The sequence below is a fragment of the Microcaecilia unicolor genome, chromosome 10 (assembly GCF_901765095.1).
Source record: "Microcaecilia unicolor chromosome 10, aMicUni1.1, whole genome shotgun sequence".
Taxonomy (NCBI): Eukaryota; Metazoa; Chordata; class Amphibia; order Gymnophiona; family Siphonopidae; genus Microcaecilia; species Microcaecilia unicolor.
This window is the reverse complement of record NC_044040.1, coordinates 17,605,014-17,626,423: the sequence shown is the minus strand read 5'-3', so window position 1 is coordinate 17,626,423 and position 21,410 is coordinate 17,605,014. Positions and strand designations below refer to the sequence as shown.

General features: G+C 42.3%; 1 protein-coding gene across 1 annotated transcript in view; it reads right to left on the bottom strand.

Moving 5' to 3' along the window:
* The window catches only part of TMEM209 (transmembrane protein 209), a 46,822-nt gene extending 29,499 nt beyond the window's left edge, over positions 1–17,323 (bottom strand). Inside the window, exons 1-7 of the mRNA XM_030216343.1 lie at positions 16,967–17,323; positions 16,551–16,743; positions 13,190–13,248; positions 11,022–11,153; positions 6,373–6,614; positions 4,813–5,017; positions 609–784 (exon numbers count right to left, since the gene is read on the bottom strand). Of these exons, the coding sequence (XP_030072203.1) occupies positions 609–784; positions 4,813–5,017; positions 6,373–6,614; positions 11,022–11,153; positions 13,190–13,248; positions 16,551–16,693 (957 nt within the window). The 5' untranslated portion in view covers positions 16,694–16,743; positions 16,967–17,323. The remainder of the gene's footprint in view (positions 1–608; positions 785–4,812; positions 5,018–6,372; positions 6,615–11,021; positions 11,154–13,189; positions 13,249–16,550; positions 16,744–16,966) is intronic.
* Between the last annotated feature and the right edge of the window lie 4,087 nt (positions 17,324–21,410).

Sequence of the window (21,410 nt, the reverse complement as noted above, 5' to 3'; positions counted from 1 at the left end):
CCCGAATATTACAGCACAGCTGAAGAAGCCAAGCTGATGTACACAGGGAGTAGCTCTTTTAGGTTACTGATAGTCCCCATACACTCAGTTCTCTTAAGCCACCCAGTCAAAATAGTGTTTCATTTCTATGTCATCAGGTCAGGTCAGCAAGGACTTAAGGTGGTCTATATGAAATGAGTTGGTGGCCTCAGTCCAATTCCAAGGGCTACGAGCAGACCTGTTCACACTGCAGCCCTGTCAGATCCCTTTTGTCACTGATTTGTGACAAGGACAAGGCAGGGGAGGGACTGATATTGTATGTGAAAAAATCCCAGTAACAGCTTTGAAAGGCATGTAATTGAAAGTAAACGTAAGTAAATCAAAGAGTTGAGAAGACTAAACTAAACTACTTTCCCTCCAAGCTGTGTTATGGTTGGCTCTTTATTGATTACTAGCCCCCAAGATGTCCAACGTCATCATACTCATCTTCCTCTCCCCCCCCCCCCCCCCCCAAAAAAAAAAAAAAAAAAAAAAACTCCATTCTTGGTGCTGTACTGCTCTAAAAAACACTAGACACTTTTTAACTTAAAGACAACACCTTTATAAATTGACCTCTATTTCTCTCATACCTCCTCCGCAGCCTGTTTGGAACTCAGATCAGCCTCATCTTTGTGGGCAGACGGAGCTTGGGAGCGGCAGGCTAATTGGTACTGGAACTTCTTAAGGGTTTGCGCATAATCCCCCATTGAGCGGCTGTAATTCCAGAAAGTTGGACTGCTGGAAGGAGAGCCCGAGTCTGGACTTCCTGAAAGAAGAACAATGTATTTGATTTTTTTTTTTTTACTTAATTCTTCACCAAATAACTTTCAGACCTCATAGTTCTACGATTTATTCATACATTTTGTTTGAAGCTCTGTTTCTGACTTATTCCTTTGGGTTTCATTTGAAATCTGACCTCAGCTAGAGTCACAGCACCATAAGCCTTTATTTGCTGCTACCTGGCGCTCCCCTCACCTCCTCAGTCATTTCAACAATAGTCCTTTCTATGGAAAAAAAGACAGGCCATAATGCCATTCATAGTCCAATCAATAGACATGTGCTAGATTAGATCCACAGGTGGTGGGGTTATGTAATGTTCACATCTCTTGAAGGACAGAATCTTGGCCATTACCTCTGCAACATCCGCAGCTCCTACTGAGCAGGATACAGCAGAACAAACATTAGGTAAGCTTCATACCTCTTCTGTAATAAGTTCATTAAAAATAAATTTAGGGGTCAATATTCAGTCCATAGCAATCGGCGTTTTTCAAACGGCAGACAACCACAGGCTAAATTAGACCCAAACTAAACAGCAAGAGGATGGAATCAAAGTAAAGCAAATTAACTTTCATACTTCAAAAGGCATAGAAGGGGTGTAACCTGCATGGAGCTGCAGGTACAACCTTAAACATATACAGGAGGCAACCTGTACTTTCTCAGAGCAGCAGGTAAAACTCTAGTGACCTTACTAGGTGGACTAGACAGACCACAGTAACATAGTAGATGACGGCAGAAAAAGACCTGCACGATCCATCTAGTCTGCCCAACAAGATAAACTCATATGTGCTACTTCTTGTGTATACCTTACCTTGATTTGTATCTGCCATTTTCAGGACACAGACCGTAGAAGTCTTGCCCAGAACTAGCCCCACCACCCAAACACCAGCCCTGCCTCCCAATCTCAGCTAAGCTTCTGAGGATCCATTCCTTCTGAACAGGATTCCTTTATGTTTATCCCACGCATGCTTGAATTCCGTTACCGTTTTCATCTCCACCACCTCCGGCGGGAGGGCATTCCAAGTATCTACCACTCTCTCCGTGAAAAAATACTTCCATGCTGGTCTTTATCTGCTGTCAGTCTCTGTTGTGCTATTGGGGCTCAGCAAACATGTTACATTTGGTAAAATTTGTTATTTTTGTGAACTGTATTTGTTATGTTTATGTGCTTTTCTATTAGAATATTTTTATAATTGTATTACTATATTTTATATGTACACTGCTTTGATGGCATGCCCTCCAGTGGTTGATCAAATAACACACACCTTTGTACTATATTCAGTGTCAGGACTAGAGGCTGACAAACCTGTTTTGGTTCAGTCTGAAACCAAATCCGTGGCTCAGTTTTGACTGGAACCAAAGTCAAAAATGTCATGCCTGCCCCCACCCCCCGAATCAATTTTGAGATTTGCTTATACCAGTGTCAAGTGTGACTGGAGAAATTGCTCTTGTACTCTGCAACTATTTTAAAGTAGCAGCAGCACTGGGGAGAAAAGAATGGGGCTCTTTGTTAAGGTAGGCCTGAGGAGAGTCTGATGGTCAAGGGGCCAGGTTGGCGGGGGGGGGGGGGGGGGGGCGGTCGCGGAGAGTTTTAGTTTCAGCTGAAAATGAACCTGGATTTAAGCCCAGTTTTGGTGCCAAATCAAACGTGGTCAGCCTCTAGTCAGGCGTAATTTGGCAAGTCACTGAACACCCCTGTCTTTGTGGGCCATTGGTAGTTATCTGGGCCCGGCTGATCTTTCAACTAACTGGGCATAGTTGACTGGAAATCTCTGCCTTTCAGTTCACCTAAATCTTCCACCATCTTCAAGTCTTCTTGTAAGAGAAACTTCCACTGAAATAGTAGCTTGCTTGGATGCGTCTTGGAAGCCAAATCCACCAATCAGTTCCTCAGCCACAAAAGGCATCTGGCTGTAACCACCAAGGCCATATCTTTTGCCGACAGCTCGATGAGGTTGTACAGGGCACCACAAAAGCTAAATCTGCTTCAAGTCCTGTCATGCCACGTCTGGTTAAGGACTGGACTCTAAACAGGGCTTTCTTGAGCAACTGCTGAGCCCACCATAAATGGGCCCACACCATCAAGTCACTGCACATGTTGCCTGCAAGGACACTTTGAAGTATTAAGCACCACTTCATTCCTTCTCGTATGGGCAACCTTAAGTGCTGCGCCACCTTTCACCAGAAGTGGTCTTTCATGCGACCACCAGAGGCCAAGGCAACCGCCTTAGGCAAACTTTTGCCTATTCCTCTACCAAACTTCAGACTAATCACCTCTCTAATGCCCAGGGGGAAGAAAATGCGTTTGTGATGTTAGAATTTCCCTCAAATGGGATCCCACCTGGGGATCCACTATAACCAGGGGCCAATATCACAGTAAAGATCTTTGCTAGTTCTTTATTAAAAAAGTGTGTAAAACTGAAGTGTCAAATCCTTCATGCACCCTATAGCAGGAAGATCCCCCAGATCTTCTCCGAATGAGACTATGTACTTAAATTTTGGTACCACTTCTAGGTTCCCAGTCCTCTTCCCACCTCAGTAGGTTAAAAGGCCCTAGGGCCATGAGCTCTGTATTGGAGCTGGAGGAACCAAAACAGAAAGATATCACTGGCATGCCCTGCATCAGGCAGAAGCTGAAGGACAAGTCGTCCACGGAGGGAGAGCCGGCTGGGGATGGGATGTGGATGCCTGGGGTAACAAATGTACAGGCCAAATGAGGCTAGAAATGATAGAGGAACTGTACACACAAACAGTAATAAAAAGAACACGAATGGAAGATTTAAAAGAAACCCAGCAAGTCAAGCAATATACAGAAAAAAAAAAAAATCAATAAAAGGACAAGATATTAGGAAGCAATCAAATATAAGAATGCCTGAACGGAATCCTATATAATAATTCTCACCTCCAACAGGATGTGCTTGGGACCGTGCCTGCCGGAAGTGGTCTGCTAGGCAGGCACGAACTGACCTCAGTGACAGACAATTTGGCAAAGCAAAACAATCTGAATGCTGGCCATTAGGACACAGGGTACATAGGAGAGTTTGAAAAGACTGAAGGAAACGAAAGTGTTAAACTGGAGTTGTGAATGACTGAAAGACATGCAAATTTGGGACAGGAAAACAATCTGAATGCTGGCCATTAGCACACAGGGTACATAGGACAGTTTTAAAAGACTGAAGGAACCAAAAGTGTTCGGGGGGGGGGGGGGGGGGGGGGGGCAAGTTCTGAATGAATGAATGAAAGAAATGAAAATTTACGAAAGGAACACAATCTGAATGCCAGGCATTTGTACACAGGGTAGATAGGACACTTTAAAAAAAAAAAAATGAAGGACGTAAAAGTATTACATCTTGGGGGAGGGGTGAGGAGGAAAGCGGTGGGGTATCCGGATACTGGGCATTAGGGCCACGGGGGTACATAGACTTTTGAAAGCCTTAAGGAACCCAAATTGTGGGGAGGAGGAGGAAAAGGAGGGGAGGGAATGGGGTGAGGGGCATTAGGAACAGGGGAGGGGGCCCTGTCACACACTCTCATTCTCACACATACACAGTCACACACACACATACTGTCACACACCCACACATTCACTCTGGCTCTCTCTCTCAAACATACACACTCCCAGGAAAACCTTGCTAGCGTCCGTTTCATTCGTTCCAGAAACGGGCCTTTTTTACTAGTATGAAATAAAATCAATTCCTGTGATGAGATGAAGAATTTAATGCTTACAAAAAAATATAACAAACTGGTCCAAACAAACAGATACCTTGGAAGGTCAAAAATCGACAGGGGCCTATTCATGGGGAGCTTGAGAAGTGCCACTTCCTGTACAGGGTTTACAGCTGCAGTTCAACCTTATGTTTGTGACATTTCATTAATGGTTATTTATACTTTATGTGTAATTAAACTTATTAAAAAATGTATTTTGAAATACAAGGGGATATTGTTGTATCCATGTACTTAGCTTCTTCATTGCTTGATATTTCTCAGCCACTGTTAATCTCTCAATTTCTTCCTTACCCAGCTGAACACGACGTTGCTTCTCCTCTTCACTACGAAGGAAGCCATCTAGTGATTTCAGCTCTGTCATATAATCTTCTTTACCACTGGGGGAGCCATATAAAGATGGTGAAGTACGGTATCGTGATCTCAAACTACTGGTTTCTGCAGGACCAATACTGCAGGGGTGTGGAGAGGAGCCAGGAGACGGACTGTAGCTCGTTATCTGAAGGAAAGATAATAGAAGCCATAAGAATGCCCTATTGGGCCAATGCAAAAAGGTCCCTCTAAACCAGTTATCTTGTTTCCAACGGTGGCCAACTGCACAACTGAGGTGGAGCAGCGCTGAATACGGCCAGTAACTTAAAAGCCTTTGAGCTGCTCCCAACACTAAGCCAGATTAAAATATATAAAAAAAAAAAAGTTCCCTCAGAATAGGCAACTGACAGAAAATCATTTACAAAAAAAAAAAAAAAAAAGTTCCCTCAGAATAGGCAACTGACAGAAAATCATTTACAAAAAAAAAAAGTAGGAGTGGGCCAAAATGTAGGTCACAGCAAGTTTATTTCTGCATCTCAAGGAATAGACCTGAAACGGCAAAATATGTCATCATCTTAGTACAACTGAGATCCAGTTCACTTAAATCTGGTTTTCCTGGACAACACTTGAGGGACTACTGAAATACTAGTAAAAATGGCCCGTTTCTGGCGCCAATGAAATGGACGCTAGCGGGCATGGGACTCCCTTCCCCTCCCCTTACGGTACCTGTTCGGTCGGGGCAGGAAAGAAAGAGCCCCCTCTTTCCTGCCCGTAGCGGTGGTGGTAGCTTGCACCGTGTGGTAGTCCGGCTCTCGCGTTTCAAAATGGCCGCCAAGAGTTGAAGTCTCGCGAGGCAGCTTGAACTCTCGGCAGCCATTTTCAAAAGCCGAGAGCCGGACTCCCACACGATGCAGCAAGGAAGCCACCGGTACGGGAGGAAAGAGGGGGCTCTTTCTTTCCTGGCCCGACGGAACAGGTACCTCTAGACCACCAGGGAGACACGAGTAAGGGGAGGGGAGGTGATGGGGGGAGGGAGGTTGGTGAGGTTAAGAGTGTGCTACCATGGGCGGGGCAGTAAGTTGTTAAGGGGCAGGGCTATGTGGCGAAAGGGGACGGGTTCATGTGCACGTCGGCAGCGGCTGGGATTTGTTGGAAGGGGAGGAGTAGCTGAGCGTGTTTCCCTACTGCTCCCCGTGCGTTAATTTGTTTTTGTGTTCCACCCTCGACGTCATCACGTGTGATGCGAGGGCGGGGCATGAAGATGTTCTGGCTTCACCACCATGAAACCACGAACCGGTGTGCGACTTCAGTGACGTCAGTGTCCTCAGAACGTTGAGGCTGCGTTTTATTATAGCAGATGATGAACCAGGGCACCCAGATTCTCAATTCTTTTATTTTAAGCTATGCTACACATGTACATTTCTTATTTAGCATGTAGTTTCACCACAAACATGATATTGTACTGCAGCCCGCCAAGTTTTTCATGTTACCTCTCAGGCTTGAAAATTAAAGAGGATCACCAACTCATTGTACTAACTTTACCTTACTAAAGTTGCTGCCAGGTGAATAGTGTCCTGTAGTACCAAAGGAGCAAGTGCCGCCAGGGGACAGAGCCTGTAAAGGAGGGCTGTAACCAGTCATACAGCTGGAGGGGAACTTTGGGCTGGCGCTGGGCGAACGGGATGGGCTGTAGCTCAGCACGCTCTGACCCTGGAGAGGAGGAGATGGGGTGGAGCTTGGCGCTTTGTCGGTGGTTAGTTCACATGGAGGAGTTGACGGCACAGCTGTAGCAGGAAAAAAACAAAGCCAAGAAATGTACTTAGAGGCTATTTTCAAAGTACTTAGATTTGCAAAGGTCCATAGTAACCTATGGAACTTAGTCCAAGAGCCCTGTTTACTAAGGCGCGTTAACGTTTTTAACACACTTACAATCAGCAGGCACACAAACCGTGTAGGCATCTATAGGGATATTGTAGGTGCATACACAGTTAACGTGCGTACATGGTAACACGCGTTAAAAACGCTAACACGCCTATAACGCTGCTTAGTAAACAGGCCCTATGTGCTTTGAAAATAAGCCCCTTTGTCTAAACTTTTTCTGTTTAACAGTTGTTTCCATGCATTCAAGTGGATTAACATGAGCACCATCTTTTCCATTTATAAAAGCTATTTACTTATTTTTAATAGACTGTAAATATCCAAATCAAACAGATGGATGATGCTTTTCAGTGAGCTTTTGGAAAATCCAGTACGCTTCTCATCTTTAAATTTATTAATAATATGCTGGTCAGATTGTGCATACATAACTTACTGGACTCCAGAAGGATCTGCAGTCTGTAGACCCTGGTCAAAACCCATCACTGCAATAGCTATGCCAATTTAAGAACATTAAAAATATGGAATAGAAAACCTCAGGTAGTTGCAAACGAAGGCTTATAGCACCATAGCTCAAAAGAAGGCCAGTTCTGCTTGAGCTAGAAGCTGAAAAGACCAAGAAACTGCTGTGCCAAAAAAAAAAAATGAACATAGTAGCATAGTAGATGATGGCAGAAAAAGACCTGTACAGTCCATCCAGTCTGCCCAACAAGACAACTCATATGTGCTACTTTTTGTGTATACCCTACTTTGATTTGTACCTGTGCTCTTCAGGACACAGACCGTATAAGTCTGCCCAGCACTATCCCCGCCTCCCAACCACCAGCCCCGCCTCCCAACCACCGGCTCTGGCACAGACCGTATAAGTCTGCCCAGCACTATCCCCGCCTCCCACCACCGGCTCTGGCACAGACCGTATAAGTCTGCCCAGCACTAGCCCCACCTCCCAACCACCAGCCCCGCCTCCTACCACCGGCTCTGGCACAGACCTCATAAGTCTGCCCAGCACTATCCCCGCCTCCCAACCTCAACTAAGCTCCTGAGTAGTAGTATCCATTCCTTCTGCACAGATCAGATCAGAAGAAGGATGTCTAGTGCCAAATTTCTCTACATTCTTTTCGAAACCAACCATTCTGTTGAAATTTATGTTTTTAAAACTAAATTCCATTGATTTTGAGTCAGATTTAGGAGTGTTTTAGAAGCACAGCAGATTTCCAGACGTGCGACCGCCTGGAGACCGAGTACCAAACTGAACTCTGCCACATTGGACAGTTATTCTCTATCTCCACCTGCTGGTAGATGGTCATAATCCACAAAGTCTCTGGATTCATCTACTGCTGATGGCAAGGAAATATACTTTATTAGAAGACCCAATACAGGTGTTTTTCGGCAGATTGCCTGGTGTCAAGGAACATCAATGTTAACAGTTCAACTAATTAGATTCTTCTACTCATTCAAAGTCATTGGACAAATCCAACAGATAAAACACTGAACTGCTAACTCAGATGATCCCCGACACAGACGTTCCACCGAAACATGGCCTGTATTAGGTCTTCTATCGTGCGCTTGCTGCATCCATTCTTGGGGCCCACTATGCTTGTTTTGCTGAATATGTTTGTAATACTAACAATTTTTTTCAGGTATGATACATAAAATTTCTGTGATATGCTCATCATAAAAGGAAGTTACAAGTTTTCACTTTTACTGTACCCTAGCCATTCTGAATCTTCTATTGAACAGTACTTAGTAGCCAAAAATCACTTTTCTTTTTAGCATCCACAGATTTACATTGAAAATTTTCCCTGTGCAACATTGTGGACACCTGCAGCATTTCATAAATAACTACAAAATAGAATTACATATTATGAAATCAGAGTCTACAGAATGGGTTTGACATGGAGATTTTTGGGCAAATTGTGGGGTGCATAAAATATTTTTTTCTACTTACAAAATTTAATATCTAAAACCCATATCATGCATAAAGCATGGAGTGGAGGAGTGGCCTAGTGGTTAGAGCACTGGTCTTGTAATCCAGAGGTGGCCAGTTCAAATCCCACTACTGCTCCTTGTGATCTTGGGAAAGTCACTTAACCCTCCATTGCCTCAGGTACAAACTTAATTGTGAGCCCTCCTGGGACAAAGAAATATCCAGAATACCTGAAAGTAACTCACCTTGAGCTACTACTGACAAAGGTGTGAGCAAAATCTAAATAAATAAAACAAAGCACAATCATATGAAACAGAATCAATGTATAATTTAACCACCCAACTGGAACAGTTATTCGAACTATTTACCCACAAGTGGAAAACACTACCTTTCCTGAAAGGCTTTTTGTTACGTTTTATGATGTAGAGGGGAACCCGATGTTGAAAGTGAATGATAGCTTAGTATTCCTTTGAACGAGTAATAAGTTTTATTGACAGAATGAAGAATGCTCTGTTGCTGCTGAGCTCAGCCACTCTGAGCTAGTTGTAATGGTAAAGTGCTCCTCAATGTGGGAAATAGAGGCCTTGTACCATGACATGATTGCTTCACAACTTCTGATATAAAAGAAAGGCTTCCAACATCTTCCAAAAGACAAGTGACCTCAGTCTGTTTTAGTCCGAAGCTTACTGTTCACCTTAACAAAACTACCTTGAACAGTTTATTGAGACTTAACTGCCTTTATGAATTGATTCACTCAATGCGGTGTAAGGTAAACAGGTAATGCAAAATTTCACAGTACACTTGGGAGATGTTAACCAGACTGCCTTATTTTGAAAAAAAAGATGCACTGTTTGTTTTTTTTTTAAACCTATACAAAGTTAATAAAAGCGCATATTTGCGAAGAATAAGTTTAAAGACTAGCAAACACTTAATAGAAGTTCACACTTTCAGACACTCATCTTGAAAAATCTTCAATTTACATGATTTGTCACTAGGGATGCACAGAGGCAAAAATCCCTCCATTTTCAGATTTTTTTCACAGATTACCTAATACGCTAAATTATTAATTTTAATGCATACAAATCAATTGCACACATATTAATCTGTAGAGTAACGTGCCAAGTTGATTTTGTGCACACAATTTTTTTTAAAGGTGCACTAATAAAAATATATCCCCTATCAGTCACCAGAAAGGAAAAACTATGCACGTGCTTCAATTGTACAGTTTGTTCTGCTAACACATTTTCTCTATACTATGAAATAATGCAAAAGTACACGTGACAGTAAAACCTGCACTAATTATTAAGTCACTGAAGCCTTAAGTCATTTGGCAACTCCTCCACAAATCTCTCAAGCAGCAATGTTAGTGAGGGCCTCAGGTCACTAAACTCCCCCCAATTTTAGGACAAAATGATGAAAAAAAATAAAAAGCTGCTTTGAATCAACCTCGTAAGTCAGAAATTAGTTCAAAGTCACTGGATCTCACTAATTCATGTCAAATGAAAAATAGTACATGAATTATTCCATGCAGAAGCTGAATGAAGAATCATACACGTCAAGACATAACCAATTCTTGAAGAACTTGGTGAGAGTCTGCTATGAGAGATTACTGCCTGCAGTGTATCCTATAGAAATACTGGGCAATAAGTTACAGCTTCCATAACACTTAAAATACATAGCTGCTGGTCTTGCCAGGAGAGGGATGGCTCATTAGCACATATGGTCTTCTACTGTAAGAATGTCAGAGCTTACTGGCAACTTATTTGGACAAGAATGTGTTTTATTTTTCACCTGCCAGAGACTACTGCGCTTTCTTATGAGGTTGTGATCTTACGAGCCTCTTGTCCTAATATCCCCCTTCTGGAGTCCGATAAAAAGTTGTTCAACATACTGTTAGCTGTTGCTCTGCATTTGTCTTTAATTGGAAAAATAATGTGTACCTCAATTATAACGAATGGTGGAGTTACGTTTGTGTGATTAGGAAATATGAAACCATTTTGGCCCTTAGGCGTTGACGAATTAAGTCTGTTTTGAAGACCTGGGCTCGTTTAGATCACTTTTGTAAGGAGCCGCATAGCACCACTTGATTTTGTGTATCCATACTGTGTGTTTCCGGGTATTGCCATGGCTCTTTGATCTTCCTTTGTGTTTATTTGCGGGGGGGGGGGCGTTGTTTGCTTTTGTGTTTATTTTTGAGTTTACCTTTGTATTATCGGTATGAAAAAGCCTTTAATAAACATATTAAAAAAAAAATACATTGCAACATGCAGGACCATTTATCTACGGAAGAGTTTGACAGATTATGACATTTCTACCCTGCATTTTTCCAAGAAAGCTCAGGTTCAATGCGGCTTACGTAACAAAATATGATTGTAACAGATTTACGTACATGACTCAGGTAACCCCAAGAGTAACTGTTGTGAGGGGCTTAGAACCATGCTAGTGGGAGCAACAGTATATTTGAAGTACCGCCAGAAATCAAACAAGGCATTCAAGCTGAACAGAGACGCAAGCGCCAGTTCTGAAATACATAAGATAAAAAGTATTATACACATTAAGGAAGCAAACCTGTTTCTTTAGATTCAGTTTTTAATTGAAACTTTTTCATATTACTTTTGTAAATATATTAGTAAAAAAAAAAAAAAAAAGGGAAACCTACTACACATTTTGTCTAGATATTCCCACCTACTTTAGTTAGTAGGCAATACTGCCATAAAACTTTAGATTTAAATCTGTTTTTATTATTATTAGATGTAAATATAGAAATAAGGTGGCTATCCCAATCACCGATAAATATCAATATATACCTCAAAAGGTGGTAGCAGAACTATAAATTTAAACATTTTCTTATTTAATATATATTTCATCATCAAATGCTCATTTCTTAAGTAGTAAGTGGAATTTCCTGTTTACTTTCTGCTTTTAACACCTGTGTTAATCGCTGAAAGTAAACAGGATAAACATATGATACCCCTTACTAAAATAATGAGCATTTGATGATAAAAATATTTTTTTTTACTGCAGCCTTTGGAGTTCCATCTCCAGGGGATTAACCTGAATTCTCATGGATCCTTGAGGCAATTTTTCCTCCATGTTATCTGGATGTTTGATTCTGGTTGAATGCACTTTATTATTATCCGGCGTTACTTTCTGACTACTATAGTTGTTCTGTACACCGCTTTGTTCTCATTTCAGGTTAAGCGCTATAGTAAATGGGCTACTGCCAGGTACTTATGACCTGGATTGGCCACAGGATACTGGGCTAGATGGACCATTGGTCTGACCCAGTACAATTATTCTTATGTTCTTATGAATAAACTATAAATATAATAAGAAAATACACATTTTAAATTATAGTTTTGTCAGCACAACAGTGCTATTACTATTAGAACCAAACAAACCATCATATGTCAGTCAACACCAACTCCTACATACATGAACAGTTTTAGATTCCAACAATGAAACTTGTCTCAAGAGATCGTAAAATCCCAAAGCAAGTGGAGACAAGAGGCTTTAACTCTTATACCCACCCCATCTTCTCCTACATACAATCCCCCAGTGCCCCCTTTCTACTGTGTCCAACACTTTACAGAAGGGATGTCCATTTATATAAGATCAAGAGCAGGCTTATGTACCATATACATGTGTCGGTCACAAATACAACATGTTTAAATCAAACTCCATACCCTTGGGGTCAATGATTGTATGCAAGTGCTATTCTTTTCCCTTTGAAAGGCTGTGTTACATGGGGTATAAGGAGTAAACCATGTCCATATTTTTCTCAGTGCAAATACCCAATGACATTAGGGCCAACTATGTTTATAATTACAGCCCAGCCAGCCAAAGAAATGATTCAGTTTGGTTAATATGGTTCCCACACAGTTTCACCCACTGCTAATACTTAAATTTAAACAAGCAGCTTTTCAGTTACTTCTATGGGGTGAACTTAGTTTTTCTGCTTAAATTCTCTCAAGGCACTTTAAAATTGCTTCTAGGAAGTGGTGACTGGGTGGGGGGTGATGGAGGGAGAGAGAGAGAGAGAGAGAAAAAAGACAGGAAAGATGAATTATACATTTATGTAAACATGATTTGCAACAACACACACAAAGTGAAACATGACATTTTTAAAATGTTAGGGAACTCTGTACTAAGCTCCAGTAAGCAGCTAGAATGGGTGTTAGTGCAGACCCACACTGATGGCTACCACATGCTAAAAAAAAATAAACAAAAAAACCCTAGCAAAGCAAAAATCCTGCGCTAGCAGCTCAGAACAGGTAGGTGCAGGATCTGGGTGCATCATGGGCAGAGATGGGTCACGACCAGTATTGCCGGTAGCACGGTTGTACTGAATGCCATCTCAAGACAAGGCGTTAGGTACTATCATGCTACCAGCAGCCTGGTAGCTTGGCTGCTGCCCAAAAGAAAAACCCACAAGAAGTTTCCTCCTCTCTCCAAACATTAACACACCCCTCCTCGCCGGGGCATTCTCCCCAACACCAAACCCTAATCCTTCCCTGTGTTATTTTTGACATGGTTCATCTTTAAGACGGTACTCACCAATATACCAGAGGGGCCAGTAAGTAATATTATAGTATGTGCTTATCAGTTTACCAGTCCTATTTAAAACAAAAAAAAAACAAAAAAAAAAAGACATCAGATGAATGAAAACAGAAATACCAGAGTATTTTAAATATTCAGTTAGTCTAGAACAAATGAGACATTCTTGGCAGTATTCCTACCTATAGATTTATATATTTACTTTACTTCATTTAAAAAAAAAACCAAAACAGGGGGTTCTCAATCCAGGAAAACACCTATCCAGTCAGGTTTTCAGGATGCCTACAATGAATATGCATGAGATAGATTTGCATACAATGGAGGATGGTGCATTGAGTTCTCTCATATACATATTCATTGTGGACTTCCTGTAAGCCTGGCTGGCTAGGTGTCTGACTGGGTTGAGAACCCCTGCTTTAAAGGGACCAAATCTTATTAAAGTATTCAGGCTATTGTTTCAGAAGGGGTCCCAAAGTCCAGATATACTATAAAAGGGATTTTTCTCCTTTTTGAGTTAGCCAGGTAGCCTGCTGGTCAACTACTATATCTGTGAGGTAATCCTTAAAACCAGCAATCACCACTGGTATAAGTGTATACCAACTTTGAAATCCATGTGAGATTTTTTGCTTCCTAGGCCCAACCCTCTTACCCACGGATAAAAAGTATCCACACTTTATGATTAACAATTTTATTGAAAATAAACATAGTAAACAAACCAACAAGGTATTTGTTGTTTCCTTTTACTATACAACAATATCAGAAACCCTGAGATCAATACAAAATCGTTCCCCCTCCACCCACCCACCCTTCCAATTTCCCTGATCCCCTTCCTAATGAGTGCAGTAACCAACCTCAGAAGGTCTGGACTCATGACCTTCCAAGCCACTAACAAAATAAAATAAATAAATAAATAAATAAAACAACAAACCTAGCAAATCTACACCCCCCCCCCCCCCAATTTCCAAGTAAAAGATAGAGCTGCATTAGAAGGCGGAAACTTCAAGGAACAATGGCCTATAAGCTGTTTAGGATCAAACTCTGATCCGTGGATTAAGGGTTTGTAAATAAGGATCCCAAATCAGCAAAAAACGCTTTTTACGTTTAGGAGATCCCGTCGCATCTCTAGCCTCCCATGTCACCAACAAATGTAGTTGATTTCTCCAATGCCAATAAGCCAGGGGCTCAGGTGATGTCCAGTAATGTAAAATGCATTTACGTGCTACCATTTCATGGAATAACATGGCATTCCTTTGTGCAATCCCCAGAAGGCTCCCAGTTTATCAAATAAGAACTGTTTCACTGTACCTGACACCCCTTCTGCCAACTAAAATATAAATGTATCGCCTGATTGTTGCCCAAAATCTTTGGACTCTAAGACAGGTCCAAAACGAATGACAGAATGAGTTAGCAGGTTGACCACATTTAGGACAGAGGGGGTCTTTATCCCACCATGCAGAACTGTAGTTGAGTCAAATAAGCCTGGTACAAAAGCTGTAATAACATTCCCTCAATCTCTAGTTGGTTGCGAGGGCTAGAGTACTCTTCAAATTTGACAGTATATCCCAATCTGGTACAGGGGTTCCCAAATCATACTCTCATCTATGTCTTAGTTCTGCAAAATCCATTTTGGAATCCCAGTTACTAAGGAACTTATTAAGTCCTGAAACTGAGATCTCATCTTCAGATATCTCCTGAAAAAATCCTCAGACCCCGTCTCACATGTGACAGTTTAAGAGCCCTTTATTCAAAAAGGCAATGCAGTGTTTGACCTGGCAAAAAGCAAACCTACTACCCCAGGTGGCTCCCACTCAAGCTTGTAACTCCTTGAATTAAATTAAGTCACCTTCCCTGCCCAACAGGTACTCTAAGTAGTATTATCTAGCCCCAGTTCACAAGGGCCACATTTCCCCTTATGGAGAGTTGACCTGTGACTAAGGGGAACCCCCCAAAATGTTTAACAAACACACTCAACACATCTTGCATCGGATGAAGTAACGTGCTCTGTTTAAAAGCGGTTTACTCCATTTGGCCCAGGTATTTACAACCACAAGCTCTGATTTCAATAGCATTACCAAAAGATCAACATGCAGAAGTGTGAAGTTACTTGAAGTGGATTATATACAGAAAATTGCAAAAAAAACCTGCAACATCCATTAACCTGAAACATGCCAAACTTTTATCCTCATGCACACTATCTGCAGAATGTTTGCAAAAAAAAAAAATAATAATCATCATCCATGAACCTATCACATGCCAAACTTTCAGCATAATGCTCAATATCTGCAAAAGTGACTTTGTGGCAGCAGACATGTGAAGTTTATATTACAAACTTAATATACCACTTAAAAGACCAATGCAGTTTACAGTCATATGCAGTAAAATATGAAAAAAAATAAATCTTAAGAATTCCATAATAGTGATATTTGACTGCCCCTATCGGACCGACCGTTCACTTCACTATTAGATTGTAAGCTCTTTGAGCAGGGACTGTCTCTCTTTGTTAAATTGTACAGCGCTGCATAACCCTAGCAGCGCTCTAGAAATGTTAAGTAGTAGTAGTGATAGGATAAGACCTAAACAAATTTACAAAAAGAACATTCAAATTCCTCATTCAATTTGCTATGTGCAAATGTTTATGTGCATATATGTAAACCGATTTGGTGGTACCCACAGGTAAGCTGTATATCAAATCCATGACTTCATGTGCCACATTAATAGGCTATTCCACGACAAAAATTGTGTGAAGCAGTTCAAAGGAACGAGCAGGCAATAAAGAAAAGGCTTGGGTGGCCTGTTTTTGCAACAAAAGGTATCAAGATTTCAAAGAGGTGTAGTTACTATTTTTTTTTTTTTTTTTTAGCTTTAGGGCAGAAACTCTCTCTCATTTCTGCCAGTAGAAAACTAGTAGTTGCATATATGCAATGTGGAACCACAACCCAAACTGAGTTGCAGCTCTCAAGGGCAAAGATTAGTGGAACCCCTATAGTGCATCATGAAAATGGTGAATATTGCCTTTCTATAGGCTTCAGTAAGATTTTTTGAGATTATTCAGTACAGAAGAATAGTAAACAAGCTAGATGATATTGCAGACCAGAAAAATGTAATCTAGGGAAGGAAAAAGGGTGAGAGACAGAATAAAGTGTGGTGGTAAATGGAGTCCACTTCGGTGAAAGGCGGACAAGCAGCCTTTTAGCCTCGCATCCCACTTCTCCAACAGATATTCCTTGTGACATGTCACTTCATCCTCAAGTACGTGTTTAAGACTGAACACAGTTAACTACACTTTACAGAAATTAACAAGCGGATGAATTACAGATCTAAAAAAAAAAATACATTACAGTAATTTATCAAAGAAACTTACATTTCTGTATAAATCATGCCAGCTATGGAGACGTTGAGAAGGCCCCAAGCTAATACCACTTTCCTCCCTTCTGCTTCCTTCCTCATCTTTATGGTCTGGTCAATGAGGGACATGTTGGGGCTCTGCTCTCCTCCAGTCATCATCTCTGAAGGACGAAACGGGGAACCAAAAAAAAAAAACCCCAAAACAAATCCTAAAAAGAGAGAGAGGAAAAAAAAACGTATTCTTCGGGAGTCAACAAAAATTCTGTGCCACAGTTTGTACACCTTTTCCTTTTCAAAACTGTGCCCCTAAGTCAGGCTTGCGAGGTACTAAAGTAAACTAAAACTAGAAATTGTAAAGTTTCAACAAAAACACACGACGCTTTGCAACAACAACCCTCTCCCCCCCTCCCCTCTTTTATACTTCAACCCTACCAGTCTCCAGCTTCTTTCGAACTGTCAGAGTGATTTCTCCACGAATCTCATTGAAAGGAGCCAGGAGGACTAGAGAGGAGAAACGGGGAAACTGCCTCAGTTAAAGTGGTAAGCGAAAGATCCGCGGGGTCCGTAGGATCTGTGTTTTACCCGGACTGAACGGCCAGGGCCACACCCACTCCGAGTCCCCGGCCTGGCCTGTCTCCCTCCTCCAGTTGCCGTGAGTGACCGGACCCGGTGTTCCCCGCTCGCCTCCGCCGCTGAAACGAAACAAACAAAAAATTTTTTAACCCACCACCTAAAAAAAAAATAATAATTAAAAAAAAAAAAGCCCCGATAAAAACTTGCAAGCTAAAAACCAAAAGCCCGCCCAATGCGGAACTAATTAATACCCGCCGGAAACAGGAAGTTGAGTCAGAGGGAGCGGGGGAGGGGAAAGGCTTCGGTCGCGCGCGCGTTGGATAATGGGAGTTGTAGTAGCAGGGGGCGGGGCTGCTGCTGCTCGGTGTACCACTGGTGCTGTGGGTGAAAAGCATATCCACTAAATACCAACTATTAGGGTGTGGAAAGAATCACTTAAATAATACCACTATACTACCTCTTCCACTGAATGATTTTGAAAATGAAACAAATAATCAATGTTTCTAATTTATTATATTGAAAAATTTTTAAATTTTTTTTTTAACATTTATTAAGGAGGAAAAAAGAGTCTCACAGAGCTCCTAGACTATATAACAGTGGTGTAGCCAAGGGTGGGCCTGGATGGGCCCAGGCCCACCCAGTAGCAGCACACCTATAATGTGGCTGGCAGGGATCCCCAAGCCCCACCAGCCGAAAACTCCCAACAACTTTCCTTCCTGCATACCTTATAAATAGCAGATCTTTGCCTGCAGCGAGTAGCGACTGATTTTATTTATTTATGTTACATTTGTACCCCACACTTTCCCACTCATGGCAAGCTCAATGCAGGCCTGTGGCAGGCAATGGAGGGTTAAGTGACTTGCCCAGAGTTACAAGGAGCTGCTTGTGCCAGGAATCGAACTCAGTTCTTCAGTTCCCCAGGACCAAAGTCCACCACCCTAACCACTAGGCCACTCCTCCACATACGTACTGATACATACTATTCACACCAGCCCCACAACCTTCCCTCTGATGTATTCTCAGCTATGCGTAAACAGGAAGTTGCATCAGAGGGAAGGCTGTGGGGCCAACATGAGCAGTGTGTATTAGTTGCTGCATGCGAGGGAGGGAGGATGTTTGACAGACCAAAATAGCATGCAGGCAAGAGAGGGAGAGACCAAATCACTTGTGTGACAGGGCAAAGTTCTTCTGCCCACCCATCCTGGGCCCAGGCCCACCCAAAATTGGGTGTCTGGCTACGCCGCTGCTATATAACCGTCTATTGGAGCCAAAACGGATACACATGATCTTATCCTCTGTTCATCATTGGCTCAAAAAAACCTCCAGAATGTCATGTTGCTCTCTAATACATTCTGAACGACAATTTGTGAAAATAACCGTAGTAACAATATTTTCTAATGGCTCCTTATCTTGCCAAATTCTTGTTCTATATAAAGCCTTCACAAATCAGCAAAGTTCGAAAGAGCACGTCTCTTTCACACTAGAGGACTTTAGATTTGTTTCTTATGTCGCTCCAAGTCAACCATGGCCAGCGTTTCGAAAAAAACTGCTTCAGGGTCTTGGTAGCGTTTGTCCTTTGAAACGCTACAGATAGTAAATTTTTATTTAATCTCACTTATATTTTCAAACGCGCCAGCTTGTGCAGCATACGGATGTACACAGAGGAAGTATAATAACGGAATAACTTTTCAAATTACTACTCTACCTATGAAAAGTTATTCCGTTATTATACTTCCTCTGTGTACATCCGTATGCTGCACAAGCTGGCGCGTTTGAAAATATAAGTGAGATTAAATAAAAATGCCACCAACAATAAAGAATGACAACATGGATGCAGCAGCTCATAGGTTTGTTTGCTTTGAGTGTACACAGAACAACGGCTGCGCTGGGAAGGGAAAATAGACTAACCTAAGTGGCTTCAACTTTTTGACATCATACCATCTCCTGTTCTCAATCAAACCTCCTTGGTTTGACCCTTCTTATTGAACGCAGCATGTACCACAATGCACTGGAATGGAGTGGTCAGAAATCCAGGACTGTCCAACATATCCAGCCTGGAACTGGGTAACTTGGGGTACCTGGAATCTCTGCACCCACAGAGCTGGCTCCTATGCCCATCAGTGAAGAAACAATGCTAGCAGTGGTATCATAGGTTAACTGACTAGCTATTTGGAGGAAGAAGAGTTGGGCATAAAAGGGTGGCTAACTTATAAATTCCATATGTGTGACTTTGGAAGTACATTCCTGTGAATTGTGCTGTGGGTTGTCCCCGATTTCTTACTGTACTGGTGGTTGCTTTATATTTGTGACATACTGTATGTGGTTCTGTAAATAAACTTCAAAAATAAAGTCAGCACCTATGAGCTGGTGATAAAATTCAAATTCCCCTATCCCATCCACTTTCTAGTACAGCATTTTCATTTCCTTCCCATCCTCATCTACCACCTTCTGCCTCTTATCCTCTAATCAGTCCCAGCTTCTTTCCTATCATTTATACCTTTGCCACCTTCAGTCCTTTATTAGGTCTTACCCCATATCCAGGCTCCTCCTCTACTTTTGTCTCTCAACCTCTCCATAGCCCTCTGCCTTTTTCAATGCTTCCCAAACCCACCAGATTTTTCAAACCATCTTCCCCCATATTTGGCACTCAGTCTCACAGTTATCCTCATTGTCCTCTTAATCTCTGGTCAGTTTCTTAGTCCCCATTCTTCCACCCTACTCAATTCTTGAGTCCTCACATACAATCCCATCTAAGCTCTGAGTCCCCACTTACATTCCCAATACCCAGTTAGTCTTAGAGTCTGTCTTCTTCTGAACTCCCATCCTATCTTCAAGTTGCCATCTAAATCTGACTTAGATAGCTGCATGGAAATGAGGATTGCAGGATTCCCAAAAGGGATGGAAGAAGTTGCTGTGGGATTCCCATGGAAGTATAGTCAAAGTCTAGTGACTCCAGAATGAGGCTTGGAATGTACTGAGAGAGGCAATTGGAACACCAGAATGAGGCTTGAAATGTATGGAGAGAGGCAGCTGAGTGCCATAATGAGGCTTGGAATGCCCAGAGAGGCAGCCAGAACACCAGAGAGAAGCTTGGAACACTCACTGACTGAATAGTGAATACCATTCAAAAACCCACGAGAGGCTATTGGAGTTGGGAGTAAATAAGAGTTTGCGAGCAAGTAAATAAGAGTCAACTCTTGCAGGTACGGGTGGAGATGGAATGGATCCTAGTGGGTATGGGTTAGATTCCATTGGGGATGGGCAGGGATAGGTAAATCTCTCTACCCTGAGTTCCTGCTCTCCTGCATGCCCATGTCCCCAGTACCAGCCCTCTTGCTTCCTTGACCCCTTCTCCAGCAGCTTCCCATCTACTTCCTTCTTCAATATACATGAATTCTGCCTTTCTTCCTCCTTACCTGTGTATCTATCCCTATGTGTCCCCTCTCAACCATCTATATACATGCTCTTGCTTCTTCCCCTCCCCTACAATATGTGTCCTCTTTTCTCTAGCATTTGCCCTTTTTTTCTCACCCTGACCCAAGCACCAGCCACCTTCCAGCTCCAGCCCTCTTCTGGTCCTCCCTTCCCCCTCCCTCCACGTCAACCCCCTTCCAGTCCTTAACCCAGTCCCTGAGCCCTAGAATCAGTCCATCTCCTGTTCCACTCCTTAGTATTAGCCCCTTCCAGTTCCAGCCCTCCCAGCATCAGTCCTTGTCCAGTTCAAACTCCCCAGTGCCAGCATCAATCCTCATCTAGTGCCAGTTCCATCCTCTTCCAGGCCCAGCCTTAGCCTCCCCCCAGCCCCATCATCAACCTACTTCTAGTGCCACCCCCACCCTCATTAGACCTTTTCCAATCCCAACCCTCAGCTTCAGTTCTAGCCAGCCACCTCCTCTGTCTTTCCCTTTTCCTCTCTCTCTCTCTCTCCCACCCACACCAGATTAATGTTTTTCACAGAGGCAGGATCATGTTCCTTCTCTTTTTTGTCACTGTGCTCTATTGCTGCTGTTGGCACTGCAGGCAATTTTAAAAAGCAAAAACAATTACCGTATTTTTCGGACTATAAGACGCACTTTTTTCCCCCAAAATTCCGGGATGGAATGGGAAGATGATGCCCAAGGAAGGGAAAAGAAGATGGCGATGCTTGTAGGCTGGAAGAGAAGTTTATAGTGTAGTGGGACAAGGTGAGAGGGAGGGAGGGAGGGAGGAGGACGTTCACATAGACAAAGTAGGGCTGCCAACTGGCTCCAGATTTGCCTGAAAGGGTTGATCCAGCCTTGGGTTTATCGCATATGAACCTAGA